This window comes from Macrotis lagotis, chromosome 2, assembly GCF_037893015.1.
Source record: "Macrotis lagotis isolate mMagLag1 chromosome 2, bilby.v1.9.chrom.fasta, whole genome shotgun sequence".
Classification (NCBI taxonomy): domain Eukaryota; kingdom Metazoa; phylum Chordata; class Mammalia; order Peramelemorphia; family Peramelidae; genus Macrotis; species Macrotis lagotis.
In genome coordinates, this window is record NC_133659.1 from 69,937,650 (window position 1) to 69,961,873 (window position 24,224).

Here is a 24,224-nt window from a genome sequence, read left to right on the forward strand (position 1 = left end):
GTGAGTTTACACAGTGGTCCACATCACATGGTAACCAAATGACAGTATGTAGATTCATACTTAGCCATCCTCCCTCTATCAATTTCCTCCCTTCAACATGGGTTGATCAACTGATGATAAAACCATATTCTAAGCCTTTCCTTCACTTGCAGGCCTTTGAACAGTATTAAAAAGGAGACCGCTGAGCTTCTGGGTTTTCAAAAGTCTTTCCAGTTTGTTTTTGCTTTGCTTTGCTGGTTGAGAAAGTTTTGGTTCAAGTTATAGCTGTTTACATAACCTTTACAGATGATTCCTCAGGTTCTTGAAGAGACTTCAGTCATCTCTGAACCCGTTTCCATTCACCTCCATTGGAATATCTGAGCCAATCCTAAAATCCAAAGCCATGATGAATGAGATTGGGATTCATTTTAATAGGTGCTAAATAAGTCTTTCATTTCCCCTGTTGGAGAAGTAAGCAACCCACCAAACGTTTTCTGTTCCAATACTGTTACGCTAACTTGCCTCTGTAGACAAGAGACATTTTGACAGTACAGCTTAAAAAGTCAGTAGAACTCCAGTGGCTTCCCTCATTTGACAGGGCTGGGGCGGGGGAGGTGGATTTGAGTTATTTAATACAGTCTGGGTACTGGGGCCTCCTGGATAGGACTGGGCAGGGAGAATGGGATATGGGGAGCTTAGCAATTGTTCATGTTACACCATTCCTGCTATGCCCAGAACTCTCTAGAAAATTGGACTATTTGGCTACTGAGGATCACTTCAGAGTCCACAGAGCCGTGGCTTGCAATTTTCCCACTGGTGGGAGTGGGAGTGGGTTTGTGGAGGGCTAGGTAGTCTCTATCCCCTTAGGAGATTCTATGCTGCTGACCTCTTGTCACCCTGAAGTACCATTCAAATACTTTGGTTTATCAGTCTCTCTCTAAAAATGGGGTGCCCAGAATGGGACACAACACTTCAGAAATGGATTGGTTTAGGCAAAGGCCAAAGACACTTTCCCTTCCCTCAATCAGGACAGGAAACCTCTTTTAATGCAGCTAGTTTTTCTTTCAAATTTTTTGCCCTTTGACACAGATTTGACTTAGAAGGAACCTTCAGATTGTTGAAATCCTCAATTTCTTTTTACCTCAATTGTTGTCCTAGTTCATCCTATCATTGTGTAATTGAATTTTTGAATTCTTAAAGTGAGAGATTTCAGACTTATTCCTTCCAAATTTTCTGGATTCTATCCATTTAATTCACCCTGAATAGACCTTTTGGAACACCAAATCTGCCACCCGACATATTTTGCCTCTTAGCTTCATGTAATCTATACGAATGATGGGCACGTCATCTGCGCCTTGATACAAGTCACTGGAAAATGTTGAACCTACTTTAGCCAAGAAGAGAGGCTATAGCATTCCAATCATGGTATGGAGGACAGATAGGACTCAGGGAGAACTGAAACATGGTCTTGCAGTCTTCACTGACCTAGTGAGGCCACTTTGAGAATGGGAAGCAGAAGACAGATGGGAGACATTTGCAGAGGGCTCTCTTCTTTCTAGATAAATGTGTTTAACATTTTAATATCTGGCCTACTTTGCTTATTAAGTCTACTTGGTAGGGCCCTGGTCATTCTAATGGACAGTAAAGGAAAGAGTCTTTTGTTTTTGTGACAATAAATGAGAATGGTGATCATTTCTATATAAAGGAAAAGAGGTCAACTTGATGCTCCAATGAATAAAATGCTAAACCTCTGTCAGGAAGCCCAGAGTTCAAATTTCTCCTTAGGTACTTATTAGCTATGTGGTCCTAGGCAATCTAAGATACTCGGCAATCTGTCTGTCACAGTTTCCTTTTCCATAAAATGAGGATAATGAGAACACTTACCTCCCAGGGTTATTGTGACCATATTTGTAAAACTCTTTTTAAAACTTAAAGTGTTTGCAAATACTAGCTGTTTTATTATGCTATTTTAGAAATTTGATGTGATTTCAACGTTTGAGAACTAGGACTTAGAAGTTTAGAACTTCTAAAAATATTTCACCTTGCTTTCTGCAGAGTAGTCAGACTAATGAAACCAGGTAAATAGTCTTTATTTTTTTTTTTGTAAGGCAAACGGGGTTAAGTGGCTTGCCCAAGGCCACACAGCTAGGTAATTATTAAGTGTCTGAGACTGGATTTGAACCCAGGTACTCCTGACTCCAGGGCCGGTGCTTTATCCACTATGCCACCTAGCTGCCCCGTAAATAGTTTTTATAATTGAGGGCAATGCCATCTTCCAGTAGAAGGAGAATGTCAGAGCACAAGAGTTAGAGTTTTTAGATCTGAAAATCATCTCCAATTCCTTTCTAGCTGTGTGATGGTGAACATAACTTTTCTGAGCCTCAGTTTCCTTATCTGCAAAATAGAAGGAAAGGGGAATAAGTATTTATAGAGCACCTACCAGATACTAATGTTTGTCCTTCATTTTTGAAGAAGACCACAATATTAAGGAGGTGATGCCATGACAAGCACATGAATTGGATTTGAATGGAGGTGGTGCTGTGCTAAATCAACAGCCTCACTTTCTCCTCCAGAATCATCTGGGTCCAGTGGCCAGATGTGAATCAGGACAAGTGAAGATAGCCCTGGATTCGAGGCAGTCAGGTTAAGTGACTTGCCCAGGGTCACACAACTAGTAAATGTCTAAGGTTAGATTTGAACTCCCATCCTCCTGCCCCTACTTACCTTATACAGTGACCCTTTGAGGTACATGCTGCTATTATCCCTATTTTACAGTTGAGGAAACTGAGACAGACCTAGATAATGAGTGTTGAGTCTGGACTTGAACTCAGCTCTTCCTGACTTAAGGCTAAACTGTCTATCCTTTGTGTTACCTCAGTATTTAACAGAGATTATAACATGGGTACTCCCTATCTCATGACTATAATTAGCATTTCTTTATCTCTTTTTCTTTTTTGGGGCAACTGAGTTTAAGTGATTTGTTCAGGATCACTCAACTAGTAATGTCTGATACTGAATTTGAACTCAGATCCTCTTGACTCCAGAGCCAGTGGTCTCTCCACTTTGCCACATAGCTACCCCTGTAGCAAGTATCTATTAATTAATCACTTTCTATATCCTAGGGACTGTGCTAAGCTGTGATGACACAAATAGAAGACAAAAGAGTTTCTAAAGGTGGTCTCTATTCCCAAGCAACTTGTGTGATATTGGGGGAAGGTAATACATAAATGAGGTAGGGAAAGATAAGGGGTACCTTAATGCAAAGTCTTTAGAATCAGAAGCACAGTATGAACAAGAGTAGAGGAAAGACGATCTAGACCCATCCCCAGAGTGGAGGCACCAAAAGATAGAAGTCTAGCAGAGCAGATGTTAATAATGGGGGAGAAGGTTCCAGGAGCTGAGGGAAAACTCAAGGAGAGAGGGCAGCTGAGTCATGGTGGCAAAATCTTTAGAGTCAGAAACTCAGCCAGGTTGGGAATGAAGCATGGCTGGTCTGGGCCCAGCCCCAAAATGTTTGTACTTCATGCATTGTAGACTTCTATTTAAATGTGATTTGTTATTAACTGTGATATATTTTTCTAGTTTTGGAGTGAAATAGTGATAGGAAAATGAATTTGGAAAACAGAAAGACTTCATCAGTCTTAGGATAATGAAATTAAAGCTTTTATAATGATTAAAAATGTTCACATATAATTCAACAATTTAATTCAAAACATTGTTTATAGTTCAACTTCTGGGCAAGTCACATAGAGAGGAGACATAGAATAGTCAATAGGGGAACATCCATGCATGCATGAATGAATGAATGAATAACATTTAAGTGCTTATTATCATAAGCACACAGGGAACAGTGCATTTTCTGACATGTAAGTACTAATAAATATTGATTGATTGATTGACTGATTGAGATACCAAAGCTATCCAACTTCTTTTCTCCAACAGTTTATGTCCTAATTGAAAGAGATAACATAAATATGGACTTGGTGACTAGAGAAAGATATTGAGAGCAGGTACTGGTTTTTGTCTTTCTTTGTATCATCAGAGTTCAACAGAGTGGCTGGTATATATTAAATTCTTAATAAATTCTAGGTGATTTGACTTGGTAGTGGTGAGTAGAAACTTAGGAAGTCATTTATTAAGCCCTTTTCAATTTGACAAAAGAGGTGGAAACTGGGTTATGGAAGGAGAGGTAATGACAAGTAAATGGTAAGGGAATGGTCAGTTGATAGGTCATTGGAATGTGAAGCAATATTTGGGACCTGTGGACATCTAACTAGAGTCAGTCATGTGAGTCTGCCCTCATTCCTTATTACTGGGTTATTGATACCAACTCCAAATACTTTTTAACTGTGTGATGATGGGCAAGTCATCTATAAAATTGACAACCAAATCAGAAAGACTTGACTTCAAATTCTACTCCCAACACATAATGACTATTTGACCCTAGGGAAATAATTTCATCTCTCAGCATTCCATATGATGGTGTCTTTTTTTTTTAGATTTTAAATTGCAGAGACATTGACTTTTCTTTATTTGAAGGAACTTCAAACAAACAACAGACAAATGAACAAATGAATGAATGTGTGGATGAATAGATGTATGAATAAATGAATAGGCCTAATTCAACCAGTTATTCCCCAAAGTCCTTTCCAGATCTTAATTCTAGGAAGCATGAATTTCAACTGATTCTAAGACTGTATAAACTTTTAAGGAGCTCATTGCCCAGTGTTATTATTACTTGACCAACATCTTAGTCTCAAGTTTAGAGAAGGGAAACTTTGGTTTCACAGTCAATGGTCAGCAGCAAAGTTTTACTGACCTGCAAAACTTTTATTAGCATAGATCTTTGCTTTTTAAAAACCTATAAACTTAATTCCTTCTATAAACTGGTTCTTCCATTTCTCTGCATCCTTTTCCTATTACTTCAAACTCTCTTCTTCTCTCACTCTTGGCTTTTGGCCCCCATTGAGAAAATCCTGAGAGTCACTAACCCTGAGGAGCTAACCCAGATGACATAGAGTCAAGCAGGAGAGAGTCACATTTTTTTCCTGGCCCATGGTTTACATTGAAATTTGACCTTCCTAGTTACTCCATCTATCAATTCCTCAAATCTTTCTATTTATTTCAAATATAGGCATACCTCAGAGATATTATGTGTTTCTTTCCATGTCACTGAAATAAAGCAAATATCTCCATAAAGTGAATCATATGTATTTTTTTGTTTCCCAGTGCATAGAAAATTTATGTTTATACTATTCTGTAGTCTATTAAGTATGAAATAGTATTATATCTAAAAATGTACATGCCTTAATTAAAAATACTTTATTGTTAAAAATGCTAACAATCATCTCAGTTTTCAGAGAGTTATAATCTTTTTGCTATTGAAGGATCTTGCATCAGTGTTGACTGATAAGGGTGGTTAGTTGCTGACGGTTGGGGTGGCTATGGAAATTTCTTAAAATAAGGCAAACATGAAGTTTGCAACATTGATTGACTTCCTTGCATCAAAGATTTCTCTGTAGAATGTGAATGCTGTTTGCTATCATTTCACCCATAGTATAACTTCTTTCAAAATTGAACCCACTGAAGAAACCCCTCCCACTTGTTCCTCAAATAGGGAGGTCCAAGGAGAAAGAGAGGGATGTTTCATGTAAACAAAACAAATACATTTGTAATTTGACTTGGATGTAGTTGGTGGAGCCCCTAAACAATTATAATAATAATAACAAAGATCACTGATCACAGATGACCAAAATAGATATAATAAAGAAAAAATTTGAAATATTGTGAGAATTATCAAAATGTAACACAGAGAATCATGTGAGTACATGCTGTTAGAAAAATAGCACTGATAAAATTGTTTGATGTAAGATTGCCATAAACCTCCTATTTGTAAAAATAAAGCAAAATAAAAACCCATATCTGTGAAGTGCAATAAAATGAGGTATTTCTGCAGAAGGAGGTAAGCAAGGATAAATTTTGATAGGTCTTTCAAAATCTAACCACTAGATGTGACTTATCCTGTAGAGATAGCATCTTACTCCCTCAAATTTTGGCCTTCCTTTGGACAAATGGTTAAGGGAATTTAGGTTCCAGAGTAGAATCAGAATCTTCTGGGAAGCAGGAAAAGACTGAAAATTAGAATTTTGTTCTGATATTTGAGAACTTAGAAATGGGCTTTTGAATCAGAAAAGTTTGAGGAGTTGTAACTATTTAGCCTCAAAAAAAAAAAGATTGATTTTTCAATCTTAGATGAACATTGGTCTGTGGATTAGAATAATCTGCCTCTGAATGATTAAAGTGGGTTGTGGAGATCTGCTCTTAGTCAAGTCAACTAGTAGCCTACTATGTACCAATGTAAACAGAGAGGGCACAAAAAAGGTCAAAAACCAGTCCCACTCCTTGAGGAACAACCAATCTAATGGAGGAGACAGCATGCAAGCAACTATGTATAAAAAGGCTATCTAAAGGAAAGATAAGAGCATTATCAGAAGCAGTGAAGTCTTCTTGTAGAAAAAAGTGGAATTTTAGCTGTTTTGAAGAAAGTCAGAAGAAAAAGAGTAGCAGGGAAAGAATTCTATGCAAGGATGATGATGATGATGATGTTTATCCTTCATTATTGAAGACTATAACATCAGGGAGGTGATGTCATGGCATGAATGTGAATTGAATTTGAATGTGCAATGTCACTAACCTCACTTTCTCCTCCAGATCATCTGGGTCCAATGACCAGATAGGAATCGGGATGACTGGAGATGATCTTGGATGTGAGGCAGTCAGGGTTAAATGATTTGCCCAAGTTCACATAGTTAGTAATTGTCTAAGACCACATTTGAACTCAGGTTCTACTGACTTCAGGACCAGAACTCTAACCACTTTTTCATCTAGCTGCCCAAGCAAGGGGGACAGCCAGAGAAAATGGTAGGAGTTCCGAGATGCCGTGATTGGGATATATTAAGAAAGAGAATTCCACAGTAGGGATAAGGAGATAATTCAGTTCTCTCATTTTTATCCCAGAATTTCTTTTTCTACAGGCATCTGGGTACATTTGTCCATTTCTAAATAGCATTAACATTTGAGCAACAATCTGGCAATTTCAGAGTTTGTTTTAATAGAACTGCAGTCCCTTTTTGATGTGTGCAAATGACCTCCTGGTCCAGAAAGAATAACCAGGTAGCAGGTATTAACTTATTATATTCAAAATAATTAATATCTTAATTATTATATATTGTTCCATTTTACTGTGCTTAGGCAAGTATCTGGCACATCCAGTAGGTACTTAATCAATGATTATTGATTGAGGCAACTAGGAGGTGCAGTGGATAGGTCACCAGTCCTATAGTCAAGAGGACCAGAGTTCAAATTTGGCCTCAGACATTTGATACTTGGCTAGCAAATCAAAGTGCTCACAAAAAACTTGGGCAAGTTATTACTTAACCCACTGGAACCTGATGACTCTGGAAGTGAAAGTGAAACTGGTGACAACACAGCAACTCCTCATTTAAATTCAGTTCATTTGCTTATCATGATATTACCTCCCTGATGCCATGACTTTTTTGAGTATGAAAGACAAACACCATCATTGTCATCATCATCATCATCATCATCATCAGTGATTGAGAGATTGTTTCAAAAGTCTTGATGCTGAGGTTCACGAACTCTTCCTTGACTTCTATGAAAATGTAATTGTTGAACTCATTTAGGATGAGTTAAATTAGCTGCAAACAATGGAATTAGTTTATGTGGAGGGTCACTATGGCCCCAAACCCCCCTCATCTTTATAGTCAGAGACAAGGCTCTGAAGTTGTTGAGACTGGTCCTCAGATACCATCAAGATCCAGCACTGGATTAAAGCATTAAAGCTTTTTTGATTTACTAGATTTTGTGAGGCCACATGCTTCATTGGCATGACCTTAAGGGATAAGATTAAGTATGTCTATACATATAACTAATGTGTGTGTGTGTGTGTTTCATTCCTTTTCCACTGTAAAATAGACTCGGGGTTCCTTTTGAGTCCCTGATAATCACTGAAATGAGAAAGAAGGAGCATAACAAGCTCAGATAATAGTGATAGATACAAGAGGTTCTTGACATATTAGTGATGTGATTAACAGGGATGTAATGGTCCCAAGCTGATTAGTGTGGACTTAGATGCTTAGATCAGCAGTGTGTGTGTGTGTGTGTGTGTGTGTGTGTGTGTGTGTGTGTGTGTGTGTGTGTGAGAGAGAGAGAGAGAGAGAGAGAGAGAGAGAGAGTTCCCAAACAGTATTGATTGTTTGATATTGATTGTGTAGGCTGAGCCTGCTGAAAGAGAAAGCCCGAGATGTTTACTGGGGGGGGAACCAAGAGGAGCATGTGGCCAGGCTCTTTCTCCCCAGTGTCTGGCTGAGGTGGGGAGATTTTCGGAAGGGAGGAGGGGACAGAGAGTAGGTGGAGTGATGCACTGAACTTATTAGCTTTGACATCATTGTCTTTAAATGAAACAAACAAGAAGATAATTACAGACAGAAAGAAAGGAAGAGGACAAGGGAGACTAGGGTAGAGCAGGTTCCCTGAAATGCATCCTTCTCTTCTCTTTTTGTCCTCCCCCCCCCCATCTTCCCAGGAGTCCATAAGAAGGTGAAGTGAACCACACAGCTTTTAAACCAATAAGGTGATTTCTAACAGCAGACTGGCACCTGAAAGAAGAACTTTAATCAAGCTTTCAACAGACCAACAAGTTGGAAGGGAATAAAAAAATAACAACCAGCACCCCAAGCACCAAACAGAAGGAAAAGGCAACCTGGACAGGCAACCTGGGAGCAGATTGGAAATCTAAACTGAGAAAGGACAAGCTGGCAGAGTGAAAGTTAAGTACTAGTCTGAATTTTGTGGTTCTAGATTCTCTGATAGAAGTGTAGGTATGTGTGCTTGTACCTGTAAGTCCTTTTAGCAGTTTTGTTGGATACTAGAGGGGGTGGTGTGTGTTTATTTGTTTGTGTGTGTGTGTGTGTGTGTGTGTTTGTATGATAGAGAATAACTTCATAAGGAACTGAGGAGGGAGAAGATGAGTTGAAGGAAGAAAACTTTGCAAAAGGAGTCCAGGTAGGGAGGGATATGTGTGTCTGTGGGTCTGTGAATGTGTGTCTTAGAGAATTTGGCTCAGTAGAAAATGCCCATGCTTCCCTCATCTAGTAGCAGTGAGAGGAGGTGCGGTCTAAAGAAAGAAACCTGAGCTTTTTTTCTCTGGGCAGGAAATTCAAAGGAACCAGAGAGAAATTAGCTTCATTCTGGAAGGACCAGAGGAGGGAAAGAGGAGGAAGGTGAAGGAGGAAGAGTGTGGAAGATCACACACACAGTGGGTGGGGGGTGGGGGTGGGGGGCAGAAAGCCAAATTGGAAGGTGAAGGAAGCATCAGGCTGCAGGTTAGGATGAAGGAAAGCCTTAGTGGAAGTTTAATGTCCTAAAACCCCAGCTGTCCCAATCCAAGTGACTCCAGTACTTCCCTTAGCTGTCTCTTCTTCTTGCTCATCCCTATTGTGGTGTGACACCTCCTCCCCCTGTATTAACTTGCAGCTTTGTGGATGAGCCAGGGGAGGTATGCTGGGCTTAACGGTGCTGCGAATGACAGTTGTGGTTCTGACTGGGGGGGTGTTCAGTGGGGCAGACTCGGACCTGGACTGGGAGCGGAAGCAGTCCCTGGTCCTCAGGGGGCAGCTGGACCAGGTGGCGCCGGAAGGAGAACCTTGTTGGCTGGGGTCTAGGGCCCGAAGACCCCGGGCTGCTCCCTGGTATCATCTCTTTGGGGTTTACCCTAGCAGAAGAGTTGACTACTTGCATCCCTACCCCAGCAAGCAGCAAAGGAGCCCCCCTGTAGAAAATAGTAAGCCTGGTGTTGAGGGGAGGGTGAAGAATCATTTTCTACGAGATGAATTCAAAAGACGAGGCAAGAGCCTATCCACACGACTGAGTGGGAGTGGAGGCCAGGGGACTCTTGTCCCACAGGCAGGGCACCCCTCTAGGGAGCAGTCTGATGACATAGACTTTGGGAGTCAAGGCTTCTTGAGAGAGTCTGGGACCAAAGAAAGAGCTGCTGTCCACCTTGAAGCCCCCTCTCACCCACAAGGACCAGGATCCCAAGGAAAGGGGCAAGTGAGGGTCAGGCATCGGAGACAGGCTCAGGAGAAGAATGCCGAGAACTTGGGAGAAAACCCCAACTGGGGAGGAGCAACCTTTAACTCCCAAGAAGGGATGCCTATCCTGTACTTCTCTGGGAGGCGGGAACAGCTATTGGTTCGCCCAGAGGTGATGGTTGAGATTCCCCGGGAAGCATTCACCATTGAAGCCTGGATAAGACCGGAGGGGGGGCAGAACAACCCAGCCATTATAGCAGGTAAGAGACCCTCTGCTTTTAACATGGTTCTAAATCCTTGGCTAACTGGGTACTTGCTTTGCTCAGGTGGTGATTGAGGTTTTGGAGCCAGGGGACCTGGGTGCAAATCCTGTGTGACCCTCAGAAAGTCACTTAGTCATCTCTGGGCCTCAGTTTCCTGATCTGTAAAATGAGGAAAATGGACTAGATCATTTCTAAGGTTGATTCCATCTCCAAATTTATGCAACTGGAGGAATGGTTGGGAATGAAGAGAGGAGAACAAAATACAACAAAAACTAAGAATGAAGAGGGCTGGAGATAGGCAGGGATTTTTTTTTAAATTTTTTTTTATACAAGATGAGCCACATTTCTAGGGCAGTGATGCTGCTGTATTTGCTTTGCCATTGGTTCCCCCAACTCTTTTCTAAAAGTTCCTTTCCCATACTAAAATCTCTTGTCTTTTTCTAGAGGGAGAGGACATTCTTTGGCTCTTGGTGGCAAGACTGATGAGGGATGGGGGAGGGGGGCTGTCTCCAGTCTCTGCGAAGCCTTCAAGGACAGAGGGGCTAGAGGAATTTCTGAGAGGAACTGCCCCCAGAGCATGGCAGAGCTATTGGAGAGCAGAGCTTCTCACTATATGACAACAGTGTTCCCCCTATCTTAATAGCCTTCCTCTGAACATTCTTGGGCCTTAGCAGAAGTCTCTGTCCCCATCTTCAGGAAAACCTTTTTTCTGCTCCCCAGCACCATGTGACTAGGGTAGATACAGTAAACCCTAGTGGGTAGGACACACAGCTGGAATAAGTTAACAGGGTTCTAATCTTATCATCTCTGCCAGCAACTGTGTGATTGAATCAACCCATTTCTTCTGTCAGATGGGATCTCCTACCCTCCCATATCTCAAAGAAGACAAGAAATGTATGCTTGGCTCCACATTTTACCTACCTGTTTAAGAGGTGAATGGGAGGAAGGGCAGGTAGAGCACTTTGAATGAAAAACTGACATGACTCTATCACTTTCTAGTTTATGACTTAAAAAATAGGACCACAATTCTCAGAAAGCTTCTGAGTTCATGGTAGATAGTAAATGCTTGATGAATAGAACAAGTGACTCTTTGCAGTAGGGAAGTCTCTGAACCAAGAGGGAAGGATTAGGTGTCACCATTTCACAGATGGGGAAAACTGAGACCACAATATCTATTTGTTGTGTGACCTTAGTCTTGGCTCCAGCTTCCTTGGCTCCAGTGTAAAGTGAGAGACTTGGACTAAATGATCAATTCATGAAATTCAGAGCTGGAAAAGATCTCAGAAGTGTAGGCCCATCTTAAAAGTGAGACCTAGGGATGTTAAACAACTTGCCCAGTTTCACACAGTGAAGAATAACATAGCTGGGATTTGAACCCAGATCCTCTGACCCTAAATTCCACTAGTGTCCTTTTCACCATACCACCCAACCCTATAATATTCAATATTTCTCTAGTTCTAAGAATTGTGAGTGCTTGCCCAAGGTCACCAAATGAGTTAGAAGATTAGGGATAGAAACCTCAAACCAAAGAACTGTGTGGACAGGTTAAAGGACCGTAGTTTCTCTCATAGTTGGAGGAACCTGTAAAGTCAAAGATAAGTTTGTAATCAGCAAGCAGGAAAGAAAAGTTGAGCCCAAGTCTCTCCACTATAGGTAATGCTAGGACACTCATCCTGATTCTATTTCTCTTCTCCTCCTCCTACTTTGATTGTAATGGCAGCTTTGGGGACTGGGATTCTCAGAAAAAGAACAATATAATTTTTAGCCTTCCCTCCCCGCTCTCTTCCTTTTTCGATTTTGGGGAGGGGAGGTGGGTTGGACTGGAGGTTGGGGAAGATGGGGAGGGGATGGAGGGAAATCCTTCTTCTGGTGCCAAGATGATGAAATAATGCAATAAGATGATTCTCTGATCAGAGCTGGCTGCATTACAGCTTTCCCCTCCTCACTGGCTCCTCTTCTGCCAGGGAGACTGCTCTCTTGCAATTCGGCCCAAAAACAGTAACTTTGCTTTTGCAGTAGCAGGAAAGGGGGACCTGGGATCAGTTCCCTGGCTGGGTAAAAGCAGAGTGGAATCCAAAAAAAATTACAAAGAGGAAACTCTCAGAGCCCACCACACTTTGAAAGTGATCTGGGAATCTTAGAGGACTGTACAAATGTGAGTTGTTCTAAAATTTTAATCCCTCACCCTGGAGAAAGGCAATACTACCTGCCACTAGCCCTTTGGTATTGTCTCACATACTCTGAAGAGTGAGAGTTGGGATTTTCTGTTTGAGAGCACGTGGGTTTGCACACCAATTAATTTTCTGATGGCTCCAGAAGCACTTAACTGAAGTTTTAATCCTATTTTCCTTTAATCCTAATCCTTCTCCTCTCTTTATTATAAGGCAGACTATCCTGTGAGGTTTCTTGTCTCAGTTGATCAATATAGAAAAGCTCTGCTACCTCTGTGGTAAGCTGACTTTCCATTTTAGGTCTCTTCTCTTTCCCCATCCCCCTAAAAGAATGAAAGGAGAGAGATCCCCATCAATAGGAAACAGAAACCATCCTCCCTCCATCCAATTCCATTTCATGGGTTTATTCAGACATTTAAAAAACTGACACGTTGAATAACAGTATGAATCCCATTGGACAGGTGAGGACTGATGCTGGATGCTCACCCTTTGGTATTTCCAAGTAGGTTCCCAAGAGGGCTAAAAACCAATATTGACATAAGCCAAGCTAGGAGCTAGACGTTGCTCCTAGCTCCACCATAATCTATGGTGCCCAAGGCAAGTCAGCTCACTTCTTTGGTCCACGGTTTCTTTATCTAGATTCAAGCTTCAACTAGTCAGTCAATAGAGACTCTTCCCACTCTCAGAATCCTTTCTACTCCGGCTTTCTCTACTCTAAAGAACCTCATTCAGCAGTGCCCCTTGTGGTGGAGAACCATGACAACCATGAGTCCCCTCCATGAAGAATATAGGCTTATACTTCATTCCTTTACTAACCTTCCCACAAAACCTGCTATGAATTTCTCACCTGCCTATAATCCTGTTGGACAACCCCATCTTGTCCCGAGTCAGCCTTCAAGCAAGGAGGAGTGGGGAGCACACCAGATGACTCCTAATGCATTATCATACCCCCCCCCCCCACACACACTTTAGTTCCAAAGTCTCCTCCCTACAAGCTACACTCTCCGGTATGTATGGTATAGTTTGCTTCACCATTGGGTTTCTCTAGTCCCTGCAGAGGGTAACCCCAGGAGAGCCTGGGCCTTTGGGAATACTTCCTCTAGGGGACACTAGGTGGCAGTGTTGCTTCATGCACAGGGTGACTGGCAGCAGTGCCCAAATCCTGTCCCGGGAAATGTCAGTTTGGGTCTGCACCTGGTTTGGACCTCTGCCTATGAATGCCGGGTACTGCCTAGGGCTGGTGAGCACAGGAAACTCCAGGAAATTCACATCACAGTGCCATGGTGACTGGTGAAGGTGACATCTTTCGATTGTGGCTGGCTGGGACGCCACATATTTCATTTACTTTAGAGAGGTTAAAAAAAAATAAGCATATATACACATATATTACTTAAATTTCCTCCCGCCCATCTCTGTATTAATATGGCAAATTTAATTTCAGTGTATCTTCCAGTGTCATTTTATGTAGGGATGAGGACTTTTGATTCATTCTGTGATTCATACAGATTTTCGGATGTTCTTGTGGGACACAACTAGAATCTGACTCAACTTCCCTTCAAACCAGAATCGAAGTCCTAGACTCTCAGAAGTGGATAGCATGTCAGGGGACATGGTTTCTAACCCCTGCCTGAGTGGGGATCTCCTGTACAATTCCCTGGCAAATAATCCCACAGCCTCTGTTCCAAGACCTTCAATGATGTCAGTCCATTCCACCTTGGAACAGAATTCTTGGGAATTTTTTCATTATATATCAAACCAACAAGTCTTGACTTGTTCCTCTGTACTTCTACTCATTGTTTCTAGTTCTGTCTCTTATGGCCAAGCCGAACAAGCCTAATGTCGCTTCTGAAGAGTGCCAATCTTTAAACAAAAGGAGAAAACAGATTTATAAAAAAGGAAAACCAGACTCAGTACCTTGGCTCTCCTGTAAATCATTGGGTTCTTCATTGAAAGCCCTACTGACTAGGCTAGTCACTTAGGGGATACCCCTGCCCATTTATCATTTATCCTGAGGTCAGGATACCATTTGAAGTGGAGAATTTACCTTAGAAAACCTTGAACTAAATTAAGACCAGTTCTCTGAAGGTTTCATTCCAAAGTTGGATGTCTGATCTTTGGAAGGCTGCATTTTCCTCTCATTCCTTTTATTCTCCCATATCTGTCTTCCCTTTTTCTCACTTATTCACAGTTCTCTCCCTGTTCTTCATATATTCCAAATGTTGAGTGAAGTTGCATGGACTCCCCAAGTTCCAAAGAGATTCAAGGCAAAGCTGAGAGATTAACCTAGATTTCTTTTCTCATGGCATTAAAGAATGGCAGGACCTAGAGATCATCTTGTCAAAAGCTTTCATTTTCCTGATTAGGAAGGTAAGGCCTAGACAAGTGACTGACCATAGGTCATATAGCTAATCAGTAGCAAACGTTGACCTAGAATTCAAATCTCTTGACTCCCAGTTCAGTGTTCTTTTTCCTTCTACCATATTTACTCATTACTTCTAATCAGCAAGAATTTATTAGGTGCCTACTGTGTGTTGTTGCTGCTGTTCAGTGATGTCTAACTCTTTGTGACCCTGGAGACCATACTGTTCATGGAGTTTCCTTGGCAAAGACACTTAATCCTCAGTGGATTAAGGCAAACAGAGGCTAAGTGACTTACTTAGCTAATGAGTATCTGAGACCAAATTTTAACTCAGGTCTTTCTGATTCTAGATCTCAAACTCTATCTGCTCAAATTCTATCTAACCAAATAAACTTTTTCTAATGAGTCTTCCAGAGGTTTACCTATGAAACCTTGTTGGGACTTTTACTTCCTTTAGATAAAGGTTGGGGACATTGGGTCCTTGGGTCACATAAGGTCAGTGAAATCATTTGGTCTGACACTGCCAAGGCAATTGCAGGGCAGATTTGAAATTCAATAAATCTAGGAGCTTTTTAGGGGTAAAATCAATTAAATACTTGACTATATACAGCAGGCTAATTTTTAAGTTTTGATCCTTGGCAGAAAAAAAATTCCCCACTGCTGCTCTAGATTGTTAAGTTATGCTATCTTCTCAGGGCTGAAGCAGGGCCTGGGCTGGTGCTGGCAGATTGATAGTAGGACTTCATTAAACCATCCAGTCAGATGACCTACTGCATGTCATATATTAAATATTTATTAAAAACAACTATTATGAGTAATGTACAGTGGGAAAAAATAAAGATGTATTAGACCCCAGTTAGAGCTCTTAAGCAGTAAAGGACAGCCCAAAGCTAAGAGATCTCAAACAGATGACTTGTGGGCCATGCAAGTCACATTCTCAGTATAGATCAAACCAGATTAAAATGTAGTAGGGGATGGCTAGATGGCGCAGTGGATAGAGCACCGGCCCTGGAGTCAGGAGTCCCTGAGTTCAAATCCAGCCTCAGGCACTTAATAATTACCTAGCTGTATGGCCTTGGGCAAGCCACTTAACCCCATTTTCCTTGCAAAAGTTTAAAAAAATGTAATTGGGAAATATAAACTAAAAATGAAATAATACATAAATAATGTTGATATAGAATTTTTTAAATCAATTATAACCTTAAGGGATTTTGTGGCCCTTATTTTTATTTGATGCCACTGGTCTAGACATCTTAACATTTGGACATGGTTTAAAAAATAAATGGAGTATTGACCTGGAAGTCCTTTCTTTTTTTTTCAAGCCCAAGGTTTGTCATTGGTCTGTATTTTTTCATTAAATAGACAAGTCATTAAGCTAGGGTTTTTTGTTTATTCTAAATGGTTGTATGTTTGGTTAGAAAGGGGTGGAGGGAGGAAAGTCTTCTATTTCTAAATCTGTAAAATGGAAATCATTTGACTTGTTGCTAATGCTTTATCCACAGGATATCACAAAGGTTCCATAGTAAATTGGATAGAGAGACATCCTTAAATCCAGAAAGGCCTGGGATCAAATTCTGCATCTGTCATGTACTGGCTATTTGGGAAAATCAATTAATTTCTCTCAGTTCCCAGTAAACTTTAAAGCTTAGAGATCCTTATCTGCATTGAGAGAGAGAGAGAGAGAGAGAGAGAGAGAGAGAGAGAGAGAGAGAGAGAGAGAGTGTGTTTTCACCAATAATTTCCTTAAATGGAGAAAATCATAAGTCTAGGGAAGAATTATAGGTATAAATGAGGGAAAAAAAGGAATAAATGTCTGGAGGACTACAGAAAATTGTTATGATCTATTCCCTTAGGCAGATATACCTGTAAAAGCTAGTGCATATCAATAACTTTTTTCAGGTCAGGTAAACAAGCCTTTTTGAAATACTTATCATGTATCAAGCATGAAAGAAAACTGTTAGGGATGCAAAGAAAAGTCAGAACAACACCCAGACAAATCTCTACTCAAGGGGTCTAAAGGAGGGGCAGCAAGCAAACAATCATGCTTGCATAGGATATGTGCAGCTGAATTAAAGATACTCAGTAGAAGGAACCACCTTAAGGAAATGTCATAAGATGAAAATAATTGGAAATAAGATAGCAATTAAAGACAAAATTAGTTTTCCCCAACAGCCCTTTGAGGGCAGTTCTAATATTATACCCATTTTTATAGATGAAGAAACTGAAGCAGACAAAGATAAAAGACACCCAAGCGTCATATAACTGTGGCCCTTAGAGGTGAAATGAGTTGGGATTTGAGCCTGGCTTCCAGCTGCCCTTCAAATCTAGCATATTTTATAAAAGTTTCCACAAGCTACTCTAATTATTCATTCTACTGTCCTATTTTTTGTTTCAGTATCTCAAAGTCTAGGATTATTCATTAAAAATATAGAGCATCAGAGAAGAAAGTTTTAAGTCATTACACAGTCTTTTTATTATGAAATCATAGACTGGGAGATACTTTGAGAGGAGAGTCATCATTTCTGTCCTCCATTTATATTTAAGCCTGCTAAGATAGATGGAGGAAGGAGGTAGCTCTATCCTGTTTTTAAAGATCTTCATAAAAGGGGACTTCCGTCCTTTTCCTTCCTTCACATTTGTCAGTTCTACAGTTTTAACTCTCTGAAGTCAGAGTATTCTCATAACTAGTTTAACTATATCATGTTAAAAAAAAGACTTTGCAGATAAAAAGCTTTTTAAAAAATGCTATGAGACAAGGATCGGCACATTCCATGTGGACCCTTTGCTCAAAGATAGCTAGGGAACAAAGGAACACTGAAAGTGGAGACTCTTTACTTAATGAGCATATGATCAGAACATATGAAGAACTTCAGTCAATTTTCCAGTTGTTAAGGTGGGTCAAGGGGACTTACTCTGTATTTGGTATGTTCCCATCTGACAAGAGGTCATCTTACCAACTCAAATTTTTATAGTGATTTCCTCACAACAACCCCCATGATATAGTTTGTGCAAGCTTCCTTATCTCCACTGTACAGGTGAGGAAACAGAGCCAGTAGTGACTTGATTGATATCTCCCAGAGACCATCAGAGCTATGATTCAAAGAGAGGTCTCAGAATTCCCAGTCCAGTGTCATCCCCACTCATCCATGTCAAATCTCTGAATAACAGATGCCATTATATTTTCTATTGCTTTGCAGTTTGACTCTCTTCATTTACCACTTAAGTTTTAGTAAGTGAAACAAAAAAATAACAACAGCTCTCAAGAGGTGGGAAAGAGAGTAGAAGATGAGGACCAACTTAAAAAAATTAGGATCAAACAAAGACTGTGGTGAGAGGCAAGAAATGCCCCTCCTCCCTTCCCATCTTCCACAGAGTAATGGTAATTAAAAAAAAAAACAGATTCATTCCAGGGTTGGGTTGCTTGAGAAACTTCGTGAGTAATTAGTGTGGGTTAAAAGAAATTTCTGGAAATTGGGACTTCCTCATGGTGGGTCAAGGGGTCAAAGATCTGGACTAGGAAGGGACCAGAGAGACCAGGAGGCTACTCTTGCCTACCATATTCTTTTCAAAGGTTTTGTTTTAGTTTGGTTTGACCTCAGTCTTTGATAAATTCTAATCAGTAGAAAGACTGAGGACAGTCTCCCCTTGACAGAGGGCACAAATTGTGGGGATTATGACACATTGGTGTTTTAATGTGAATAATAAAAATGACTGAAATTTCTATTTCTAGTATTTTTATATTTTGATTAAACAAGTGAAGAACTCAAGTTTGTGAAGTTTTATTGGTTGGCATAATTGCTTTTCTCACCCCAAATTCCCCTTAACCCTGACAGCTCTTGTCAATGTATGTGGCATCCTAAAAGGCTCTCTTCTCTTTCCAAACCTTCTCTCTAGCACACTGAAGGTTTTATTTAAAACCTTTTACCTAATATTAAATGATCCATATTACTTTTCACCTGGGTGAGCACCAAGTGATATCCATACTGAGGACATTTAGCTCCTCAGAAGTAGCACAGGGTCAGATTTTGATGTAGCAGCAACTTTGAGAGGAAAAAGAGATGGGAAAAGAGGGGAGGAGGGAAAAATAAAACCAGGATTGTTTTGTAATTGTGCCATGAACTCTCTCTCCTGGATTCTACTCTGTGCTTGGCCCAAATAGGGAATGGGGTGTCTCATTGCAGTTGCCTCAGAAGCCTAGTTGTGTAGTGTTTGGATGTCTGGCACACAGGTATTCACTTTGGGTCTTGGAACTTGGGAATCGGTCAGGCTGACTCTGAGGGGTGCGACTTGGAGTGGGGGGAAGAAAAGGAGGAAGGAGAGAGTATCCAGAGGTTTGTAAATTAGAGATATACATGAGAAAAAACCATGAACATCCTATAATTCATCTCTCTTAGTCTCAGAATGCCTGTGCCAATCACATGCCCTTCTTGCCTCTTTCTCTTAACCTCCTCATCAACCCACCTCCTTCACTCCTTAGACACTCATGCTTATGTCTATATTTGTGCTTTGTTTTGAGAGTGGGTCTCCCTATCTTGCTGAAGATTAAAGTATAATGGTTGATTTATTTGTTCTTGTCTTTAGTTATTGAAGACCAAAATGATATCACACAAATCACAGTGTGTCTAACTGTGACAGATCAGACCAATAATTCCGAATGCTCTACCAAAGGTTGGACACAAATAGTCCATGTGAACTCCTAGGGTGCTTACTCTAAATTTATGTATGTCACATTTACTATCCTCATAGAGTTCAGTACCCATTCTAATGAGGGCATGCCATGGCGACCAGTCCTGTGCCAGTGTCTACCATGCTATACAATCAATTCTAAAATCCTTAAGAAAGACCTTCAGGGTGTCCTGGTATCATATCTTCTGACCCCCTTGTGAGCACTTTCTTTATGTGAGTTCTCCATAAAATAGTCTTTTTAGCAAGTCGACTTCTGGTCTTTCATAAGCCTGATCCCTGTATCAATTATCATGGGACCTTGAACCTACTCCATTTTTTCCAACCTGGACTGGTTTTGTGGTTTCTTAGGCAGAGTCATGGTCCTCTACTCCAAGGGGGTTGCCATATTGGTGTAGGATTTAGGGAAGTCAACCGGTCAGTTTATCCTTATTGTAGCTCAGAATTCCTGAACTCTAGTGATCCACCAGCCTTGGACCCCACAGCAGCAACAGCAGCAGTAGCAATAGCAGTAGCAGCAGGATTTGGAAGCATGTACTACTATGCCTGGCTAGACATTCATTGTTATGTAACTTTTCTTAGGGCATTGTCTATTACTTACAGAGAAGAATTGATGGATAGAATTGATGTAAGTGCACTTCAGTTGTAAAGTTTTAAAAATCTGGTTGGGTTTTAATGGTTCTCCAATGTTTAAGGAAGAGGGAAGAAGATGGAGCCAAACAGGACTCTGTAGAATCAGGTATGGGTTCTTAGGTTGCAATTATTCAAAAGTGTCTAAGGAAATTTTGGAAAGTGAGAATCATCCTCAAATTCCCAATAAATCTAACTCTGTGGGCTGTACTCCAGGGCTCTCACCTCTAGCTTTCTGTTTTTCATACCTCATCTATTCTCCTTAATATTTTTTTTTGCTATTCCTTTGGGGGAAATTCTGTCTGATTAGTTCAAAATATGCTTGCCACATAGTTTCTATTCTTCTCAATTCTCATGCCTTTGTTGGCAATACCAGAGAAAGAGAAGAGAGAAAAGATATTTTAGTTTTAGTTCAGAATCTGTATTTTAAAAAAATCCTTGGACTCCAAGTCTGGTAAGTAACTGGTAGAAAATTGACATCTATGCTCCTGAGGCATGAAAAAAAAGTTATTTGTAGGTAACAATTACAAGTTATATAGAATGTTTGAGATATGCAAAACACTTTATATATATATATATATATATATATATATATATATATATATATATATAATCTTAATATCAACCCTGGGAGGTAGATACTGTTATATCTTCATTTTACATATGAGGAAACTAAGGCAGATCAAAGAGAAACGACTTGTTCTTGGTAATTCCGGAAGAATCACCATTTTTTCCCATTTATCACAGAGCTCACAGCTCTACCATCTTCCAGGGAGAAATTGTCTACACCAAATCTGTGACCAGACAACCTGACAAAACAGTCTTTGCCCATCAATGTCCACTATGAGGCTTAAAAACCATTATACCTCTTTTAGCTTTTTGCAAAGCAAACGGGGTTAAGTGGCTTGCCCAAGGCCACACAGCTAGGTAATTATTTAGTGTGAGACCGGATTTGAACCCAGGTACTCCTGACTCCAGGGCCGGTGCTTTATCCACTATGCCACCTAGCCGCCCCTACTTTTTTTTTAAATACAGAAAATAAAATTGTGTTTCTCTACTCCATTCCATTCCACAAAAGAAATCAAAAGTCCTTCCCAGTAAGAGTCATAAGTAGGTGACAAAGATTGATGGTTCAGTCCAAACACAAAGAGCTGGGCTAGACAGCAATGACAGAACAACAAGAACAAAAATTAGAGTGTGCTTAGACCAACCTATTGACTCAAATAAAAAATTGCCTCAATAAGGGAGAAAATGCTAAAGAGGCAAAAAAAAGTCAAACATGTCAGTCATTTGATTCTCACCACTGTGTGAATGCTGAATTTTGAGTTAAGAAGATATGAGTTCAGAGCTTTGTGGTTATGGGCAAATCACTTAGCCCCTCTGAGTTTCTGTTTCCTTGACTATAAAGTCAGGAATAATGATATCTGTATTATTTGGGAAATTATGAGAGTGAAATTTGGTAATATAATACAATATTATATGTGTCAGTTATTAATTTATTATTATGTTTTAAATGTTGGCTGTTTATCTTTTGTTTTCAAAGAGGAACAGTGATTTAGTGAGTTAAGTTATTATTAAAGCTGTGAAGTACTGATGTTAAAAAGAGGACAGAAACCAATTTTTCTATGGAGGAGACAAGGCAAACATAAGCAACATAAATACAAGAAACATAAAGTCATAAGCTTAATTTCAATCAATCAACAAATATTTATTGAGTACCTATTACCTATGACACCCTGTGTTAGGCTCTGGGAAAGCATATACAAGGTATGAAACCTTCCCTACTCTATAGGAATTTATATTCTAAAGGGAAAATTGTGTTTTACTGCTTGAAATCTTGCTAAAGCTCAGAATTTTTGAAATTCACTTTAAGACTCTTTAGTCCCTGGAGAAAAAAATGGTGAAAGAAAAGAAAACTATTGTCTTCTTGAGAATACTGAGATGTCAAATGTATAGGTTAGAAGGAGAGGTTCTAAGAGACACAGTGGATAGAATATTTAGATTGGAATCAGGACAGACTTATATTCATGAGTTCAAATCTCACCTCAGTTCCTCATAAAATGAGTTGGAGAAGAAAATGGCAAAAGACTCCAATATCTTTGCTAAGAAAACCCCAAAATGAGATAGACATGACTGAAATGACTCAATAACAACATGAAATATTCAACTTACTTCTTGCCCTTCACCTTGTCTGTGGTCCAGGGTCAGCAGATTAGTAGAACACCAAAAAGTTTACTTTTAGACAACTCCCTTTAACCAACCTGAGTCCCAGTTTCCAAAGAGGACAAAGATTTGATGGCCTTCCAAATCCCTCTTATCTCTAAATCCATGATTCTGCAATGACTTAGCTGTTATGTTGTTGATTACTGGATAAACTATAAATTCAGATTAGCATTTAATATCTTCCAAAATCTAATTCCATTCAATGTCCTCAAACTTTTGTCATGCCACTCTCCTTCCATGCATCCTCTGGCCAGGACAACCTGGACTTCATTCTGTTCTCTTCTCTTACCCTGGTCTCTTCCATTTCCATGTCACAAAGGCCATTTTTCAAATTCTTAAAATACTCCTCTTACTCAAAAAACAAAAAAACCCCAAAACCAGGTGTCATTTTTTCCATAGAACTTTTCATGCTCACCCTCTAACTTAAACTTCAAAGGATTTTGCTCTCTAACTTTCCCAGAACACTTGGATTTCTTCTTTACCCCCATCAGCTTCTATTCTGTAACATGATTATGGCTTCACATGTCCTCTCCAATAGTATAAAAAGTCCTTGTATTGGAGAATTGTGTGCTACTTTTCATCTCTGTATCACAAGTCCCAACCACAATGCCTGGAAAGTGGCTAATGCTTAATAAATTGAATTGAATTTCCCAGAATTTCTCTGAATTCTATTTTTAGGATGAAAATGCAAATCACAAAAGTGCTTTCCAGGGAAGCTACCACTGCTTTCTAGGAAACAGAAGCCTAGTCATATACTGCAGCACAATTACTATAAAAACAGCACTTAGCCTGTCTAATAGACAATAGGTTCTCTTAAATGTTTGTTAAATAATGAATTGAATGAATAGAGACTGGATCTGTCATTTCATTGGTACAGATAGTAAAAAATATTTAAAAAGCTCCTTCCATGTGTTAGACACTATGCTTAGAGCTAGGGGATACAAAGAAAGACAAAAGACAATCCTTTTCATGGATGCTCTCAAGGACCTTACATTCTAATGGGAGAGTACAAAGATATAAACAACTTTGTATAAACAAGTTACAAACAGGAAAAATTGGAGATAATAAATGAGGAAAAGTACTGGAATTAAGGGGGTTCAGGAAGTTCATGTAAGGTGGGAAATGGAACTTACATAAGGAACCAAAGCTCTTACCAAAATGGGTTTATATCTTGTCTTCAACTTCTAATTTGAGAGAACTTGAGTGCATTGGGATAGCTAGGTGGTAAAACAGATAGAGTGCTTGGAATCAGGAAGACTCATCTTCCTGAGTTCAAATCCAGTCTCAGACACTTAATAGTTGCATGATTCTGGCAAGACACTTTACCCCGATTGTGTCAGTTCCTCATCTGTCAAATGAACTGGAGAAGGGAATAGCAAAATGTTATTATCTTTGCCAAGAAAACCCTAAAGGGCATCATAGAAAATTAGAAACACTGCACAACAACAATTCAGAGGAAAGGTTTCCCCTGGTGTCACCCAGTTAGTGCTTGCCAGAGATTAGACTTGGACCCAGGTCATTCTAGCTCTCTAGACAGAGCCTTAACAACTACCTAGCTGAATAAAGGGCAAAATCAACAGTGAAAACAATGATTTAGAGTGAGATACTCTCCCCAACTTCTAGAATATATTCATAAATCAGTCTAGATCTTGTTTTCTTCCCAAAGCCTTTTAAATTCTCACCTATAACCCTCAATAATGACCTTAACAATGATGATTTGGGAGCATCTGAATCTTCAAAAATTCAGTTATATCCAGGCTACAGTACTTGGACTAAAACATTTTGGAAAGCCTTTCAACAATAA

The 24,224-nt window shown here is 39.8% G+C and overlaps 1 protein-coding gene across 3 annotated transcripts in view; it reads left to right on the plus strand.

Moving 5' to 3' along the window:
- Window positions 1-9,353: 9,353 nt before the first annotated feature.
- Window positions 9,354-24,224, plus strand: part of PAPPA2 (pappalysin 2) — a 372,249-nt gene continuing 357,378 nt past the window's right edge. For all 3 annotated transcript variants that reach the window (XM_074222103.1, XM_074222104.1, XM_074222105.1), the window contains exon 1: window positions 9,354-10,351. In XM_074222103.1, the coding sequence (XP_074078204.1) occupies window positions 9,559-10,351 (793 nt within the window). In that variant the 5' untranslated portion in view covers window positions 9,354-9,558. The remainder of the gene's footprint in view (window positions 10,352-24,224) is intronic.